The sequence below is a fragment of the Populus euphratica genome, unplaced genomic scaffold (genome assembly GCF_000495115.2).
Source record: "Populus euphratica unplaced genomic scaffold, PopEup_1.0 scaffold5.1, whole genome shotgun sequence".
Lineage (NCBI taxonomy): Eukaryota > Viridiplantae > Streptophyta > Magnoliopsida > Malpighiales > Salicaceae > Populus > Populus euphratica.
This window is the reverse complement of record NW_011499848.1, coordinates 1,049,515-1,066,901: the sequence shown is the minus strand read 5'-3', so window position 1 is coordinate 1,066,901 and position 17,387 is coordinate 1,049,515. Positions and strand designations below refer to the sequence as shown.

The 17,387-nt window shown below is 37.4% G+C and overlaps 1 protein-coding gene across 14 annotated transcripts; it reads left to right on the top strand.

Annotated features, from left to right (window-relative positions):
- Nucleotides 1–686: 686 nt before the first annotated feature.
- On the top strand, nucleotides 687–17,268 carry LOC105112818 (putative disease resistance protein RGA4). 14 transcript variants are annotated; one of them, XR_839847.1, is made up of 8 exons: nucleotides 10,739–10,886; nucleotides 11,106–11,168; nucleotides 11,493–11,563; nucleotides 11,645–11,687; nucleotides 11,958–12,085; nucleotides 14,561–14,656; nucleotides 16,549–16,724; nucleotides 16,840–17,268. XR_839847.1 is itself a non-coding variant. In XM_011008686.1 (3 exons), exons 1-2 carry the CDS (start codon nucleotides 704–706, stop codon nucleotides 3,734–3,736), a joined length of 2,574 nt encoding a protein of 857 aa, XP_011006988.1. In that variant the 5' UTR covers nucleotides 687–703; the 3' UTR covers nucleotides 3,737–3,739; nucleotides 3,828–3,879. The 14 variants fall into 14 exon arrangements, 3 of the variants coding, with proteins under 3 accessions (XP_011006988.1, XP_011007001.1, XP_011007011.1); XR_839843.1 differs by lacking the exons at nucleotides 10,739–10,886; nucleotides 11,106–11,168; nucleotides 11,493–11,563; ... (3 more) ...; nucleotides 16,549–16,724; nucleotides 16,840–17,268 and adding exons at nucleotides 687–3,206; nucleotides 3,349–3,422; nucleotides 3,657–3,739; ... (2 more) ...; nucleotides 9,547–9,798; nucleotides 9,978–10,159; XR_839841.1 differs by lacking the exons at nucleotides 10,739–10,886; nucleotides 11,106–11,168; nucleotides 11,493–11,563; ... (3 more) ...; nucleotides 16,549–16,724; nucleotides 16,840–17,268 and adding exons at nucleotides 687–3,206; nucleotides 3,349–3,422; nucleotides 3,629–3,739; ... (2 more) ...; nucleotides 9,547–9,798; nucleotides 9,978–10,159.
- The last annotated feature ends 119 nt before the right edge of the window (nucleotides 17,269–17,387 follow it).

Genomic DNA, 17,387 nt, shown 5'->3' with positions numbered 1-17,387 from the left:
CTATCTGGAGATACAGCTTCTGAACCTAGCCCGAACCCAAAGACAGATTCTTTCCTTGGCAGCTCAGAATTTGTCATAGGAAGGGATGGTGATGTCTTTAATATCATCAACTTGTTGGTTAGCTCTTGCAGCAAACAAGTTCTTTCTGTTATTCCTATAGTGGGAACGGCTGGGCTCGGAAAGACCACCGTAGCCAAAATGGTGCACCAAGAAGTTAAAGGTAGAAAACTTTTTGATGTAACATTTTGGATTTGTGTTTCTGGTAGTTTTGATGATGAAAGGATTTTAGGAGGAATGCTGCAAACTCTTAATGAGAACACTGGCGGGATAAGTGAAATAAATGCAATAATGACACATCTTGAAAGAGAGTTGAAAAATAAGAAATTTCTTCTTGTTCTTGATGATGTGTGGAATGAAGGATGTGAGAAGTGGGGGAGTTTAAAGGATCGTTTTTGAAAATTAGTGGGAGTAATAGGAATGCTGTTGTTGTTACGACTCGTCTTCCAGTGGTAGCATCCATAATGGAGAGTCCTGCATGTAGCTATAAACTGAAACGACTGTCAGAGGGTAATGTTGGTCAATTATTAGGGAAATAGTGTCTAGAAATGGAGGAGAGTCAATTCCTTCAGAATTGGAGGCTATCAGAGAAGATATTGAAAACAAGTGTGGGGGAGTGCCATTAACTGCTACAATTTTAGGGGGGATGCTGCTTTCTGAAAAGGAAAAGGAAAAATGGAGGTCAACAATAGACAGCGATGCTTTACCTATATTGAAATTAAGTTTTGATAATTTGCCTTCTACATCTCTGCAACGCTGTTTTGCTTATTGTTCTATTTTTCCTAAAGATTTTGAGATTGAAAAGGAGAAAGTGATTCAGCTTTGGATGGCTGAAGGGTTGCTTGGGCCATCTGGTAGAGAGATGGAAGATACAGGTGATATACGCTTTAATGACCTGCTTGCACGTTCGTTTTTCCAAGATTTCCAAACGGATGAGCTTGGGAATGTAATCAGTTGCAAGATGCCCAATCTTGTGCACGATCTTGCTTTGATGGTGTCAAAATCAGAGACAGTGATTTGGAAGGCTGGTTCAGATATAAAGGGTACAGTTTGTATCGGACGTCTAAATCTCATTTCTTCTGATGAGAGAAATGAACCTGTATTTCTAAAGGATGGTGCTAGAAAATTGCGTACATTATTCTCAGGATTCCTTAACAAGTCTTGGGAATTCAGAGGTTTGCGAAGTCTGACCTTGAATGATGCTCGTATGACAGAGTTGCCAGGTTCAATTTGCAGGATGAAACTTTTGAGGTATCTAGACGTTTCACGAACAGATATCAAAGCGCTCCCGAAATCTATCACGAAGCTCTATCATTTGCAAACCTTAAGATTCAGCGAGTGCCGGTCACTCAAAAAGCTTCCCAAGAAAATGGAATATTTGTTGAGCTTGAGACATATTGACTTTAGTCATACGCCAGCTCATGTTGGATGCTTAACTGGTCTTCGAACACTGCCATTGTTTGAAGTGGGTCGGGATAAGGGCCACAATATTAAAGAGCTGGGATGCTTGAAGGAACTAGGAGGGGAGTTGAGAATAGTCAATCTGGAGCATGTAAGAGCCAAAGAAGAAGCCAAGGGAGCAAACCTGTCTGGAAAATCAAAGATTAACTCATTAGTATTGGTATGGAATCCAAGCAGCGGCTCCAGGATCAATGAGAAGAATGTGTTGGAAGGCCTCCAGCCTCACCCAAAGATACGAAGCTTAGAGATTGAGAACTATAAGGGTGATGAATTCCCACCATGGCTTTTAAAACTCAATAATTTGGTGGTGCTGAAATTGAAAGGCCATTTTCCTCATCTTGAAATTCTTGAGTTAGAAGAATTGGATAGTTTAAGTTATATCGTCAGTGGATATAGAACAATGGCTGCTGCTTTGTGTCCAGCTTTAAAAAGAGTGTCTCTAAAGCACATGAATAATCTAATGGAATGGACAATACCTGAAGCAGCAGCTGGAGGAATGGAAGTAGCATTTCCTTGCCTTGAAGAGTTGGAATTTGATAAGTGTCCGAAGTTGAAAAGCATTCCATCTATGAGGCATTTTTCATCAAAACTTGTAAGATTGACAATCAGAGACTGTGATGCATTGAGTCATATATCTGGTGGAGTACAAGTACTATTTCCTCTTCTCGAAGAGTTGTACATTGAACGTTGCAGGGAGTTGAAAAGCATTCCATCAATGAGCCATCTCTCATCAAAACTTTTAAGATTGACAATCAGACACTGTGATGCATTGAGTGATATATCTGGCGAATTTCAATCCTCTATGACATCTTTTAAATATTTAACCATAGAGTATTGTTCCAGCCTGGCATCCATTCCAAGCCTTCAAAACTGCACAGCTCTGAAGGTATTGTCTATTTATAAGTGCTCTAAGGTGGTGCCTATTATTCTAGAATTGCATTCTCTTAGAAGTGTATCCATCCGTTCGTGTGAAGAAGCATGTGTTCGAATTAGGTGGCCACTATCCTGCGCAAATCTGGAGGATTTGAAAATAGAGCACTGCAGGGAGCTTATCTTTGATGATGATGCTGATGCTGATGATGATTTACATGGAGGAGAATTGTTGCCTTCTTCTTGTCTTCAATCACTAGTCATTATGCGTTGTGAATACTTGAAGTCTGTTCCTGATGGTTTAGAAAGAAGACTGCATTCTCTTGTTCGATTAGATATCAGTGGGTGTCCGAATTTAAGTTATATTCCGGAAGATTTCTTTGGCGGCCTCAAGAAATTGGAGGTATTGCACATTGGTGGTTTCTCAGAGGAATTGGAGGCATTTCCTGGAATGAATTCAACCCACCACCTGAGTGGTTCCCTCAAAGAGCTAAAGATAATTGGATGGAAGAAACTGAAGAGTCTACCAAATCAACTTCAACACCTCATCTCCCTTAAGAAATTAAAGGTCTATGGTTTCAACGGAGAGGAATTTGAGGAAACTTTGCCACATTGGTTAGCCAACCTTTCTTCTCTTCGAGAGCTTACAATTTTGGAATGTCAGAATCTCAAGTATCTTCCAAGTTCAACTGACATGCAACGCCTCTCCAAATTAACACTTCTGGACATTAGGAGTTGTCCGCTTCTTGAGCGAAATTGCTTAAAGGGCAGCGGGTCTGAATGGCCCAGGATTTCTCATATCCCAAGTATCAATATAGGTAAGTTTGAATTTCTATAATATCTGTCCGCTTTGAAATATATTTGTTTATATTAAATTTAATTGCTTCAATAATTTCTTTCTTTCTTTCTTTCTTTTGCATTGTTTAATTTAATTGCTTCCATGACAAATCCTCTTTCTAGGACTAGAGCGCAACTCCTCCAATATTAAATAAATAGCAAGTGAGGGAGCACAATCTTATTATCAATTTCATCAGGTCGGTTCTTCAGTTTCGAACCTTTTGGGTTTACATGGACTTAACCCATCAGTTTTTTTTTTCTTTCTATTTTTTTGTTTCATTTTTTCTGTTTATCTGAATTTTTTTTCTCATGTTTTTGTATAAGATCCTTATCCTGTGCAAAGCTGATGATAACTGATTCCTGTTTTTATAATTTTATTGTATACTTTTATGCTTCAACTCAGCTGGATTTCTCGCTGGCTTAATCTTTAACATAACCAGGAGACGGCGATCCGGTACAAAAGAGACAAGGCCTCCGTGCTGCACAGCCAGCCCTTCGCTTTGACTTCTGACAGGTATTTGGTTGTTTTCATCTTTTTATGTAATTATATTTTCAGGAGAACATACTTGTTCAGTCAACCAAGAATGAGTGGTTTTATGCAGAGAATATTATGATTCAATGCAATCCCGTAAGCATAGTAGATTTTTTTCTTGGGGTTGATGTTTCTCCCGATTTTGAGTCCTGGCAGGAGCAGCAGTGGATCAAGAAAGTTTCAATTGTGCTTCTCTCTGACATTTTAAGGAAACATCTCCACCTCCAGAGGTTTAATCATTTGTGAGTGTTTTGGCAATTGAGATGAACTATACAGTGGATTTGGTTGAGTAGATGATGGAAAAGTACTAGATGTAAAGGATATACACAATCCACTCAATACAAGTTGACTAGTTCAGCTTGTAAACCACCAACAATATATCTGTCCGCTTTGAAATATATTTATTTATATTAAATTTAATTGCTTTAATAATTTCTTTCTTTCTTTTGCATTGCATTGTTTAATTTAATTGCTTCCATGTTGTGCTTCTCTCTGACATTTTAAGGAAACATCTCCACCTCCAGAGGTTTAATCATTTGTGAGTGTTTTGGCAATTGAGATGAACTATACAGTGGATTTGGTTGAGTAGATGATGGAAAAGTACTAGATGTAAAGGATATACACAATCCACTCAATACAAGTTGACTAGTTCAGCTTGTAAACCACCAACAATAATTCAAAAGAGTTTCTTATCCTTTATCCTTAGCTGATGTAACAAACCTTGTAATCTGCAGCTCATGTTAAACGTAAAACATGTATTTAAACAGCAACAAGTATACTGAATAAAGAATCAAGAAAATTATCTCAATTCATCTGCTTCTTTATGGTATCAGAGATTTTGCTCTAACGAGATTAATTCTATCTTCTTTTCTTCTCTTCTCTTCATTTTTCTATTTTCTCCATGGCTGATCACAACAATTCCACACCAGCAACCCCTACGACTACCACCTCATCCACTGATCCTCCCATTCCTCTTGTTGCTCTTACCAGTGGTCAACTTCCTCTCAAACTTACTCATCTAAATTATCCTTCCTGGCGTGCTCAATTTAATTCTCTTCTCTTCGGATATGATCTGCAAGGCTTCATTGATGGAACCCATCCTTGCCCTGATCGCACCTCTACCACCTTCTCTCCATAGATGCGCCAAGATCAACTATTGCTACATGCCATCCGTATTTCAGTCTCTGACTCCATTGCTCCTCTTATTGCATCCACTACAGCCTCAAAAGAGGCATGGGACAAGCTTACTCGTCTCTATGCCAGCCATTCTCGGTCACGTGTCATGAGTCTTAAGGAACGTCTTGTTCGTCCTCGTGATTCCAGCTCTCTTAATGAATATCTCCGTTCTATTAAAACCATTGCTGATGAATTGGCACTCATTGATTCCCCTGTTTCTGATGATGATATCACCATTGCTATTCTTAATGGTGTTGGTCATGACTTCAAAGAACTCATAGCAGGTATTCGTGCTCAAAAACACCCTATCTCTTATGAAGAACTTCATGATAAATTAATTGGTTGAGGCATATCTTAAAAGAGAGGATTTACGGTCAACTTCATCAGTTTTGTCTGTCAATACTACTCAATGATATAATTCGCATCATGGCCATCAGTCCACTTGATTATCCAATCGCAAAGCTGTATTACCACATCACTTTCATCCTCAGTCCTTATGGTCAACTTCTCATCAGTTTTCTTCTCCTCAATCGGCTTCTCCCTGGCAATCCCATCGCAACAACTATCAAAGACGTGGCTACAGAGGTGTTTGTCAATTCTGTGACCAACAAGGTCATAATGCAAAGCAATGTCCATGAGCAAAGGGTCTCCTTGGTCCCTCACCGACTGCTAATTGCACCACCACAAACACTGCCCCTGTACAACCTTGGCTATTGGATTTTGCTGCCACCAATAATGTCACCTCTGATCTTCAAAACCTTTCCCTTCACTCACCTTATAATGGCCCTAATTCTATTCTCATCGGTGATGGTACATGTTTGCGTATCTCTCATTCTGTTTCCACTACACTTTCTCCTTTCACTATCTTTAATGTTCTTTGAGTTCCTTTAATTCAAAAAAATCTGGTGTCTGTGTCTCAATTTTGCAAACAACATCTAACTTCTATTGAATTCTTTCCCTCTCATTTTTCTGTGAAGGACCTACGCACGGGGCAGACTCTTCTTCAAGGCACGAATAAGAATGATATTTATAAATGACCTCTAACTGTGCATGTGCAACCGTCTGCTATGATTGGTGTTAAAACATCAGTGAATGAGTAGCATAAAAAGCTCGGTCATCCCTCTTCTCGCACATTTCAATCTCTTCTCCAAAAATTTTCTTTACCTATCTCATCCAAAAATATATGTTCAACATTGTGTTCATCTTGCCAATGCAATAAAAGTCACAAGCTTCCATTTACAGTGTCGTCTCTTACAAGTCATGGTCCTCTTGAAATCATTCATTTATACTGATATTTGGGGTCCTGCCTCTATTGAATCCATTGATGAAAACAAATATTTTGTTATTTTTGTGGATCATTTCACTGAATACATCTAGCTTTATTCCATTAAATACAAGTCTAATGTCTTTACTATTTTTCCAACATTCAAAAATCTTGTAGAAAACTACTTCAAAACCAAAATCATTTCCATTTATTCAGACGGTGGGGGTGAGTTTCAAAAACTCAAACTTTTTTTAGCAAAATTTGGCATCTTTCATCTCATGATTTTTTTAGCAAAATTTGGCATCTTTTATCTCATGACACTACCTCATACACCTCAACATAATAGCATTGTCAAACATCATCATCATCATATCGTTGAAATCGGTCTAACCCTTCTTAATCAGTCGAATCTTCCTCTTAAATTTTGATCCCATGCCTTCCAAACAGCCACCTACCTTATAAATCATCTTCCCACACCTATTTTACATAATCGCGCTTCTTTTCATGTTCTTTTTGGTGAAATTCCAAACTATTCCAAACTTTATATTTTTAGTTGTCTATGTTTTCTTTGGTTATGTCTATACAACAATCACAAGCTTGAACCTTGTTCCTGTCCTTGTATTTTACAAGGCTATTCCTTTAACTAAAGTGCATACAAATGTTTTGATCCATCAAAAAATTGTATTTTTTTATCTCGTCATGTGGTCTTTGATGAAACTGTTTTTCCATACCTATCCTCTGCCCAACACCCTCCTTCCATTCCCAATTCTTCTCCTCCATCAGATGACTTGCCTCCCATCCATGTTCCACTCATTACTGGCCCTATACACCACCAACCATCGCTATTGCCTACCATAGTCTTATGCACAACTCCATGGTCTCCAACGATATCATCTTCTTTGGGCACTGAAGCTACTGCCACAATGGTTCCTCCTCACATCCTCCCATCCCCACAACCTACAAACACATCCATTCACATTAATACCTCATCTTCACACCTCAACAGAACACACCCCATGATTACTTGTTCCCAAAATGACATTGTTAAACCAAACCATCAACTTAATGCCATCACTAGACATAACCTCCCTGACACAGAAGAACCATCATGTGCTTCACAGGCTCTTCTGACCCAAAATGGCATGCTGCCATGTCAGATGAATTCGATGCCTTACTACATAATGGCACATGGGATTTTGTCCCTCCATCTTCATTTATAAACTTGGTTCGCTGTAAGTGGGTTTTCAGAATCAAACGCAACTCTGATGACACAGTTCATCGTTATAAAGCACGTTTAGTTGCGAAAAGTTTTCACCAGCAGTCGGGCATTAACTATAAAGAAACTTTCAGTCCTGTCATCAAGCCCACAACTATCCGAATTGTTCTCAGCCTTGATGTTACCAATGGCTGGCCCTTTCATCAACCGAATATCAATAATGCATTTCTTCATGGTACACTATTTGAAGCAGTGTTTATGTCTCAGCCTCCAGGTTTTACTGATTCCCAGTTTCCTACTAATGTATACCAGCTTCGTAAAGCCCTTTATGGTCTCAGACAAGCCCCTAGGGCCTGGTATCATGGGCTTCGCTCTTTCTTGTTATTTTATAGTTTTACAAATACGGTTTCTGATCCTTATCTGTTTATATATAATCACAATGCACAACTCATATATTTTCTGGTATACGTTGATGATTTAGTTGTCATTGGCAATGATCCTTCTTCCATCAATAGCTTCATCGCAGTTATATCAACAAAATTCTCAGTAAAGGATCTTGGCTTACTGCATTACTTCCTTGGTATTGAAGTGCTTCCCACCCCCTCAAGTCTGTTTCTTTCACAACATAAATATATTCATGATCTCTTGGTTCGCACATGCATGAAAGGTTCTAAAGAAGTTAGCACTCCTCTAATTACCACTAGCTCTCTTGTTCTTAAAGATGGTTCACCTCCTGCAAAAGCCACTGAATATAGGAGTGTCCTTGGGGCATTGCAATACTTAAATCTTACTCGCCCAGATATATCTTTCGTTGTCAACAAGCTATCTCAATTCACGCATTGCCCCATTGAATCCCATTGGATTGCCACTAAACGTCTGCTGCGATATCTTAAAGGAACTATCTTTCACGGTCTACATCTTCACAGACATCGAAATCCTTCCTTACATGCGTTTTCTGATACTGATTGGGCTGGAAATCTAGATGATCGAACTTCAACCACTGCTTATGTGATATTTCTCGGTGGCAATCCTATCTCATGGAGTTCCAAGAAATAGAGATTTGTTGCATGGTCTTCAACATAAGCTGAGTATTAAGGCCATTGCTACCACAGCTGCAGGACTTGCATGGATTCAATCTCTCCTGACAGAACTCAAATTTCCTCTCCCATGCATATCAATTATATATTGTGATAACATTGATGCTAATTATGTGTGTGCCAACCTAATGTTTCACTCTCGCATGAAGTATATTGCTATTGACTTTCACTTTGTTTGTGACAAAGTAGCTCACGGTTCTCTATGTGTCTCCCATGTTGCTACTGCTGATCAGCTAGCCGATGCTCTAACGAAGTCTCTGTCTAGACAACGTCTCTCTTTTCTACTGTTCAAGATTGGTATCTCTAATGGGAGCACCATCTTGCGGGGGCATGTAAAGGATATACACAATCCACTCAATACAAATTGACTAGTTCAGCTTGTAAACCACCAACAATTATCATTGTTGCAGTGATTGTGAACAACAAAAATAACAAAGGATAATGCTTGTGTTTAAGAAGAGATTGATGAATGAAAAGCTTGAATACTTTATTCATAACTGCAGCTCAATTTATAGAGCTGATACATAACAAACTCCTACGATCATGGTCCTACATTCAAGCCATGATCAATTAATAATGGAACTAACAGAGCGGCGAAATAGCAGCAAGAACAAGAGAATAGGAACAAAATTGACTAAATCAAAAATTAAAGAAAAAATAAAATTCCAGCTCAGCTGAACATTATTTCTAACAACAATAATTCAAAAGAGTTTTTTATCTTTTATCCTGAGCTGATGTAACAAACCTTGTAATCTGCAGCTCATGCAAAACGTAAAACATGTATTTAAACAGCAACAAGTATACTGAATAAAGAATCAAGAAAATTATCTCAATTCATCTGCTTCTTTAGAGGATGCACTGCTCTATTTTTTCCGTCGTATGCTTTTTTTTCTTAATTCTTTAACTAATTTTTTGAGGAAAAACTTCAATGATTTAAAAACAACCAGTCTGCCTTTCACATGTTCTACTTTCCTTCACTCTTTTATCTCATTTTACTACCTGCAATTCTGAAACGAAAAGGTGTTTTCTTATTCAGATGGTTTACTAGCCCAACCAAGTGAAAGCATTTCAAGAACAGCAAGGACAAATGGTGAAATATAGAGGACCGGATAAAGAGGCAGGCTAGAACATGAAATGCTTTTGAATATGTGAGCTTGGGAAAAGGTTAAGGGGGAAAAGTCTTCTTGAGTTTGTTAGACAATTATTCAACATTACTGTTTATCAGTGCAAAGAGATGCATGAAATGCATTTGGTTACTGTTGTGAGACTTAAAGTTGGTGATTCACTGGTCATTCTCTTATTCAAAATGTTACTTTAGGTAGGTAGTGAATGCAATGGAATGTGTTTTCTAGTTGGGCTTTTGGTGAATTTCATCTTTGTGTTCTAAGGTGTTTGGGAGGGGGTGGAGAGCTGTGAAATGGAATCATGGTACTATAGTTAACAATTCTTCTGCTCGTTCCTGTGCAGGAATTACTCTTATTTAGGGTTTGGAGCGGAGATGGCTCCATTAACTCACTAAGGTATTTGGCATTGCAGATAGTGTCAGGTTTCTGCATGAGATTATTAACCATCCAATCCCTTGTGTTGAAGTTGACGCAACATGGTCTCCCAGCAAACAAACCAGCCCCTGGAGTTGACTGAAGGACTGCACCGCATGGTAAGTATGACGATAATCACCTTGCAGGAAATTTGAAACAGAAATCAGACACCAGTTTTTATTTCGTTCACTTAGTAGAATCACATCACAGATTTCTTTGAGGCCAAAGATTTTATGTTTTTTGAATATGGCGGTTCTTTTTATGTAAAATTGTGGCAATTACAGCCATTTGTCTTTCGGTTCTAAAATAGGTTTTTTTTTTTTCCCCTGGTGAGTGTTCAATTCTAGCCCTTGAAAAGATACCTTTTTTGTGTTTCATGTACGTTGAAGACTTTTATCCTCAAAAGATTTAAACATTTTTTTTTCAAGTAAAATAACTTGACCTGTGCATGCACAAGAAGCTTGCTCATTTGAGTTGACAATAGTTGAATTTGCAATCATACAGTATTTGCTGAAGTGAAGGATCTTCATGCTGATAAAATTGCATTTGAAGCCAACGCTGATCATCACTGGGAAAGTTGCACATTTATTGTTAAAATGTGTCTTGAATTTTTCTAAGACTACATTAAAAGCGAGCCAGTCGAGTTGGAACCTTTTTTGCTTCTACATGAACCCTAAACGCTGTAGAAGTTGGTGATACAATTCGTGAAGCTGTTACAACTATCAAAAATGGTGTGAAAGACAAACCACCCATGTTTGTTCAGACCATTGAGCTGCAGATTGGTTTGAAAAACTATGAGCCCCAGAAGGACAAGAGGTTCAGTTGCTCTTTAACAAAGGTTATGGATCATTTTCATAAGCTGAGGGGTTTTTCTAATCACACATTTAGGCTTGCTTTTTGGCTTTCTATGCATAAGGAGTTCTAAAATTTTCCTTTGGAAGATGCATCTGCAATTATGGCTTTCAACCCTTAGGTTCCCTACTACTTATTTTAACATATTTCAGTCATCGGTCTCACCAGCTTGTCGTACCTTCTGTTTCATTTTTAAAATTGGCAGGCGCTTGATCTTCAGCAGTGATGTTAGATGAAGATTCGGTGCAGTATCTTTAATAAAGATACGGTCTCAGTATTCTGTTACTTATTTTCAATAGAAAACTCTCTGTCCTGCTCACAGTAGAGGCGTGTATTTATGATATTCTCTATCAAATTGTGAATACTTCTTTTGGTCGCAGTTTATTTTCTCATTAGATTTTCTTTTCCATTTCGGATCATTATAATTTTGACCTTCATTGAGCTAGTATTTCAATTTCTGTTGGTATGTGGCTGAATTTATGAGTTCAGGAGTTATCCATTTGACACATGTATGTTTGTATTCAACAATGATTTAGAGTTTATGTTTATCAGTAGAAGCTCTGCTCATTGATCTGGCATGGGGATTTTGCAGGGTAAGATACATGAATAGCTCAAATTTTTTTCTGAAGCAGAGTAGTGAGACTTGAAGGAGGTACTCTGCTGGTGAGTTTTCTTGAAGCAGTTATTTGTTAGCTAATAGCTTTCAAGTTAAGGTTTGATGACATATATCATTTTGCTCTAAAGGATTCTCGCCAACAACATGGAATTCAAGTTAAATCTATTCCAGGTATGATTCTTTATATCTCCTAAAACCTATTACCTAGTTTAGTCTTGTAACTAAAATCACGGCCAACTATCCCATGATGAAAGCAATCTGGAAAAGACAAGCCATCATGGGAATTATAGTGAAGTTCTATGTAATTATGATGGTCACAACCATATTTTAATAAGAAACATACTTTCGTGTTCAGTTTCATGCAAAGATTGTGATGTTTCATTGCAATCCCATAAGCACAGTAGATTTTTTTTCTCAAAACAACAGTGTTTTTATATACAGTCCTTCACCTGATTTGAAGTCCTGGAAGGAGCAGCAATCGATCAAGACACCGTCAATATGTGCATCTCTCTGACATTCCAAGGAAATGTCTCTGCCTGCAGAAGGGTTTAATCATTTGGGGGTGTTTGGTAAGTATCAATCATTTGAAGATATGGATCAATGCTGCCAATTATTCAACAATGCTGCATAAACTGCACGATCCGCCAAATGGGCCTAAGAGCATTGTGATGTAGGATTGTCAGGTAGGTAGTGAATGCAATGGAATGTGTTTTCTAGTTGGGCTTTTGGTGAATTTCATCTTTGTGTTCTAAGGTGTTTGGGAGGGGGTGGAGAGCTGTGAAATGGAATCATGGTACTATAGTTAACAATTCTTCTGCTCGTTCCTGTGCAGGAATTACTCTTATTTAGGGTTTGGAGCGGAGATGGCTCCATTAACTCACTAAGGTATTTGGCATTGCAGATAGTGTCAGGTTTCTGCATGAGATTATTAACCATCCAATCCCTTGTGTTGAAGTTGACGCAACATGGTCTCCCAGCAAACAAACCAGCCCCTGGAGTTGACTGAAGGACTGCACCGCATGGTAAGTATGACGATAATCACCTTGCAGGAAATTTGAAACAGAAATCAGACACCAGTTTTTATTTCGTTCACTTAGTAGAATCACATCACAGATTTCTTTGAGGCCAAAGATTTTATGTTTTTTGAATATGGCGGTTCTTTTTATGTAAAATTGTGGCAATTACAGCCATTTGTCTTTCGGTTCTAAAATAGGTTTTTTTTTTTTCCCCTGGTGAGTGTTCAATTCTAGCCCTTGAAAAGATACCTTTTTTGTGTTTCATGTACGTTGAAGACTTTTATCCTCAAAAGATTTAAACATTTTTTTTTCAAGTAAAATAACTTGACCTGTGCATGCACAAGAAGCTTGCTCATTTGAGTTGACAATAGTTGAATTTGCAATCATACAGTATTTGCTGAAGTGAAGGATCTTCATGCTGATAAAATTGCATTTGAAGCCAACGCTGATCATCACTGGGAAAGTTGCACATTTATTGTTAAAATGTGTCTTGAATTTTTCTAAGACTACATTAAAAGCGAGCCAGTCGAGTTGGAACCTTTTTTGCTTCTACATGAACCCTAAACGCTGTAGAAGTTGGTGATACAATTCGTGAAGCTGTTACAACTATCAAAAATGGTGTGAAAGACAAACCACCCATGTTTGTTCAGACCATTGAGCTGCAGATTGGTTTGAAAAACTATGAGCCCCAGAAGGACAAGAGGTTCAGTTGCTCTTTAACAAAGGTTATGGATCATTTTCATAAGCTGAGGGGTTTTTCTAATCACACATTTAGGCTTGCTTTTTGGCTTTCTATGCATAAGGAGTTCTAAAATTTTCCTTTGGAAGATGCATCTGCAATTATGGCTTTCAACCCTTAGGTTCCCTACTACTTATTTTAACATATTTCAGTCATCTGTCTCACCAGCTTGTCGTACCTTCTGTTTCATTTTTAAAATTGGCAGGCGCTTGATCTTCAGCAGTGATGTTAGATGAAGATTCGGTGCAGTATCTTTAATAAAGATACGGTCTCAGTATTCTGTTACTTATTTTCAATAGAAAACTCTCTGTCCTGCTCACAGTAGAGGCGTGTATTTATGATATTCTCTATCAAATTGTGAATACTTCTTTTGGTCGCAGTTTATTTTCTCATTAGATTTTCTTTTCCATTTCGGATCATTATAATTTTGACCTTCATTGAGCTAGTGTTTCAATTTCTGTTGGTATGTGGCTGAATTTATGAGTTCAGGAGTTATCCATTTGACACATGTATGTTTGTATTCAACAATGATTTAGAGTTTATGTTTATCAGTAGAAGCTCTGCTCATTGATCTGGCATGGGGATTTTGCAGGGTAAGATACATGAATAGCTCAATTTTTTTTCTGAAGCAGAGTGGTGAGACTTGAAGGAGGTACTCTGCTGGTGAGTTTTCTTGAAGCAGTTATTTGTTAGCTAATAGCTTTCAAGTTAAGGTTTGATGACATATATCATTTTGCTCTAAAGGATTCTCGCCAACAACATGGAATTCAAGTTAAATCTATTCCAGGTATGATTCTTTATATCTCCTAAAACCTATTACCTAGTTTAGTCTTGTAACTAAAATCACGGCCAACTATCCCATGATGAAAGCAATCTGGAAAAGACAAGCCATCATGGGAATTATAGTGAAGTTCTATGTAATTATGATGGTCACAACCATATTTTAATAAGAAACATACTTTCGTGTTCAGTTTCATGCAAAGATTGTGATGTTTCATTGCAATCCCATAAGCACAGTAGATTTTTTTCTCAAAACAACAGTGTTTTTATATACAGTCCTTCACCTGATTTGAAGTCCTGGAAGGAGCAGCAATCGATCAAGACACCGTCAATATGTGCATCTCTCTGACATTCCAAGGAAATGTCTCTGCCTGCAGAAGGGTTTAATCATTTGGGGGTGTTTGGTAAGTATCAATCATTTGAAGATATGGATCAATGCTGCCAATTATTCAACAATGCTGCATAAACTGCACGATCCGCCAAATGGGCCTAAGAGCATTGTGATGTAGGATTGTCTTTTCTTCCAATAAGATTCTGAAGAATAGTTTGGAGCTGCTGGTAGAGCAAATGGTGGAAGATGATCTTCCATGGTGATACTTTATGAGGTAAACATGCAACCAGAACATATTTCAATTAGCAGTTTTGAAGGGTATATGTATGTTTTTTTCGTTTGTCATTTTCAAAATATTAATACGGTTCTGGAAAAAAAAGGTCAGGCAAAATGTTTCTGCTTCTCAAGATTGGTGGAAACTTAAGGAGATTTTTGGTTGGAGGATTTTGAATTTGATGCGGTGATTGCAATTTTGAAGTCCCACATCAAAGATCGATTTGATTTTGTGAGGAAGCACTTAGTGATTTATAAACATGTTAGGTTTGAACTAATTATAAAGAAAACTTAAGGAGATTTACATGAGGATTTTATGATAGCTCTAATAGCTCTAAACATAAATTACTGTAAATTATAATAATGAAATTTATATAAGTTTATTGTGTAAATAAAAAGATTATAAGAGCTGTTTTAGTATGTTTACGTTATATTTTTTTTTTATTTAGAAAAGCTGTTATTGTGTGTTCCACATGTTCTAATTATTAGGTGGCACTCGTAACATTAAGGATGCGAGTAAAATGCCTCCTAGTGGTTAAATTTGGCCATCCACTGTCTAGCTAAATACGTAGACATGTCATCTTTCATTTGGTGCAGCGTATGTAGATATATCATGGTTGGATTGCTACTATTAATTAATTGTTTGTACTATTTTTTCTTCCTCCTAACAACTAAATTCTCTGCTTGTTTGTTGTTTATTTGAGTTTAATAAATACATCATACCCAAATTACTTAGGTTTGAGCACCACTCCAGACTCAAGGTTACTGGGTCTGACAATAATTTTTTATATTAAATCTAGGTGTGGTTTAACAATATGTTTGGTGTTAGATTCAAGTAAAGATTTGGCACAACTGTTAAAGTTGTGGGTTTGACAAGACAACAAGACCTAAGGTTTTTAGGTGTGTTGTGATCATTGAGACCCTAGATTTTTGAATTTTATATGGGTTTAAAATATTTTTTAATATTTTTAAAAAATACCAAATTACATGGGGATTTTATCATAGCTCTAATAGCTCTAAACACAAATTATTATGGATTGTAATAATAAAATTTATATAGGTTTGTTGTGTAAATAAAAAGATTATAGGAGCCGTTTTAGTATGTTCACGTTATATTTTTTTTATTTAGAAAAGCTACTATTATGTGTTCCACACATCCTAATTATTAGGTGGCGCTCGTAACATTAAGGAGGCGAGTGAAACGCCTCTTGGTGGTTAAATTTGGCTATCCACTGTCTAGCTAGATACGTAAACATGTCATCTTTCATTTGGTGCAGCGCATGTAGATATATCATGGTTGGATTGCTGCCATTAATTAATTGTTTGTATTTTTTTTTCTTTCTTCTAGCAACTAAATTCTCTGCTTGTTTGTTGCTTATTTGAGTTTAATAAATATGTCATACCCAAATTACTTGGGTCTGAGCACCACTCCAGACCCAAGGTTATTGGGTCTGACAATAATTTTTGATATTAGATCCAGGTGTGGTTTAACAATATGTTTGGTGTTAGACTCAGGCAAGGATTTGGCACAGCCGGTAAAATTGTGGGTTTGACAAGGCAACAAGACCTAAGGTTTTTAGGTGTGTCATGATTATCGAGACCCTAGGTTGTTGGGTCTTATATGGGTTTAAAATATTTTTTATATTTTTAATATTTTTTTAATATTTTTAAAAAATGATATTGACATATTATGAAACACTAGCTAATATACAGTTTTCTGAGGATTTCTGTTAACTTTTGTTCCAATTCATTATTGAGGCTAGCTATGCTAAGCATAAGCTCATATACAGATTATACATTGAATCAGCCTTTCACATGTTCTACTTTCCTGCACTTCTAGACCTTCATTTTACTAGCTGCAATTCTGAATCCAAGAGGTTTTTTATTATTCAGATGGATTACTAGCCCAACCAAGTGAAAGCATTTCGAGGCCAGCATCGACAAGGTGAAAAGTCTGATGAAGTGGACTCGGACTAGATAACGCGAGAGCAGCTTTTTTTAGGGTTACCTGAAAGACAGGCGAGATTTGGATGTCAAAGAAGCCCAAAATCAGGGCCACTTTAACAAATGGGAGTTAGAAAAGGTTGAGGGTAAAAGGTCTTCTTGAGTTCGTTCGACAATTGTATAATATTTCTTCTTATCAGCGCAAGGCTCTGCTCATTAATCCAGCATGGGGTTTTGCAGATGGACATACGTGCAATGCCTTCGAGTGTTGCTGAAGCTGAAGTTACTATTGTGGGATTTTGTGGACAATGACATAATGCTTCCAAGTAATTCTAGCAACTCAGAGATTCAGTTCAATCTATGCGATGGAGGATTTGCTGCTGCAACTTCTGATTCGGATGCTCACTATACTAGTTTTTTTCACATAAGAACCAGGAAAAGTAGTCCCAGGTTCATGCACAGAGGCACATTGCTTCATTTGAGCAGCTCAGTTTCAAGTGAGTTACAGAGACTCTTCTCCGTTCAACTCACCAGAATGCTATTTGGTCTCTGAATATGCCTTTAGTTTGAGAGCTGAGACACTATACTTCGAGAGCTTGAGGCCTTGTGGACAGAAACAAATAAAACATTATAAATGGTAAGCTGTGCTACGAGCATCATTTTTTATTCTGTATAGTTTCGGAGAAAACCATTGGCGGGATTTGGTTTTCATTCTAACACTTTTTACTACTCTAAAGATATTTTCAAGACTGTAAATTCTATATATATATAACACTAAATAATTACTA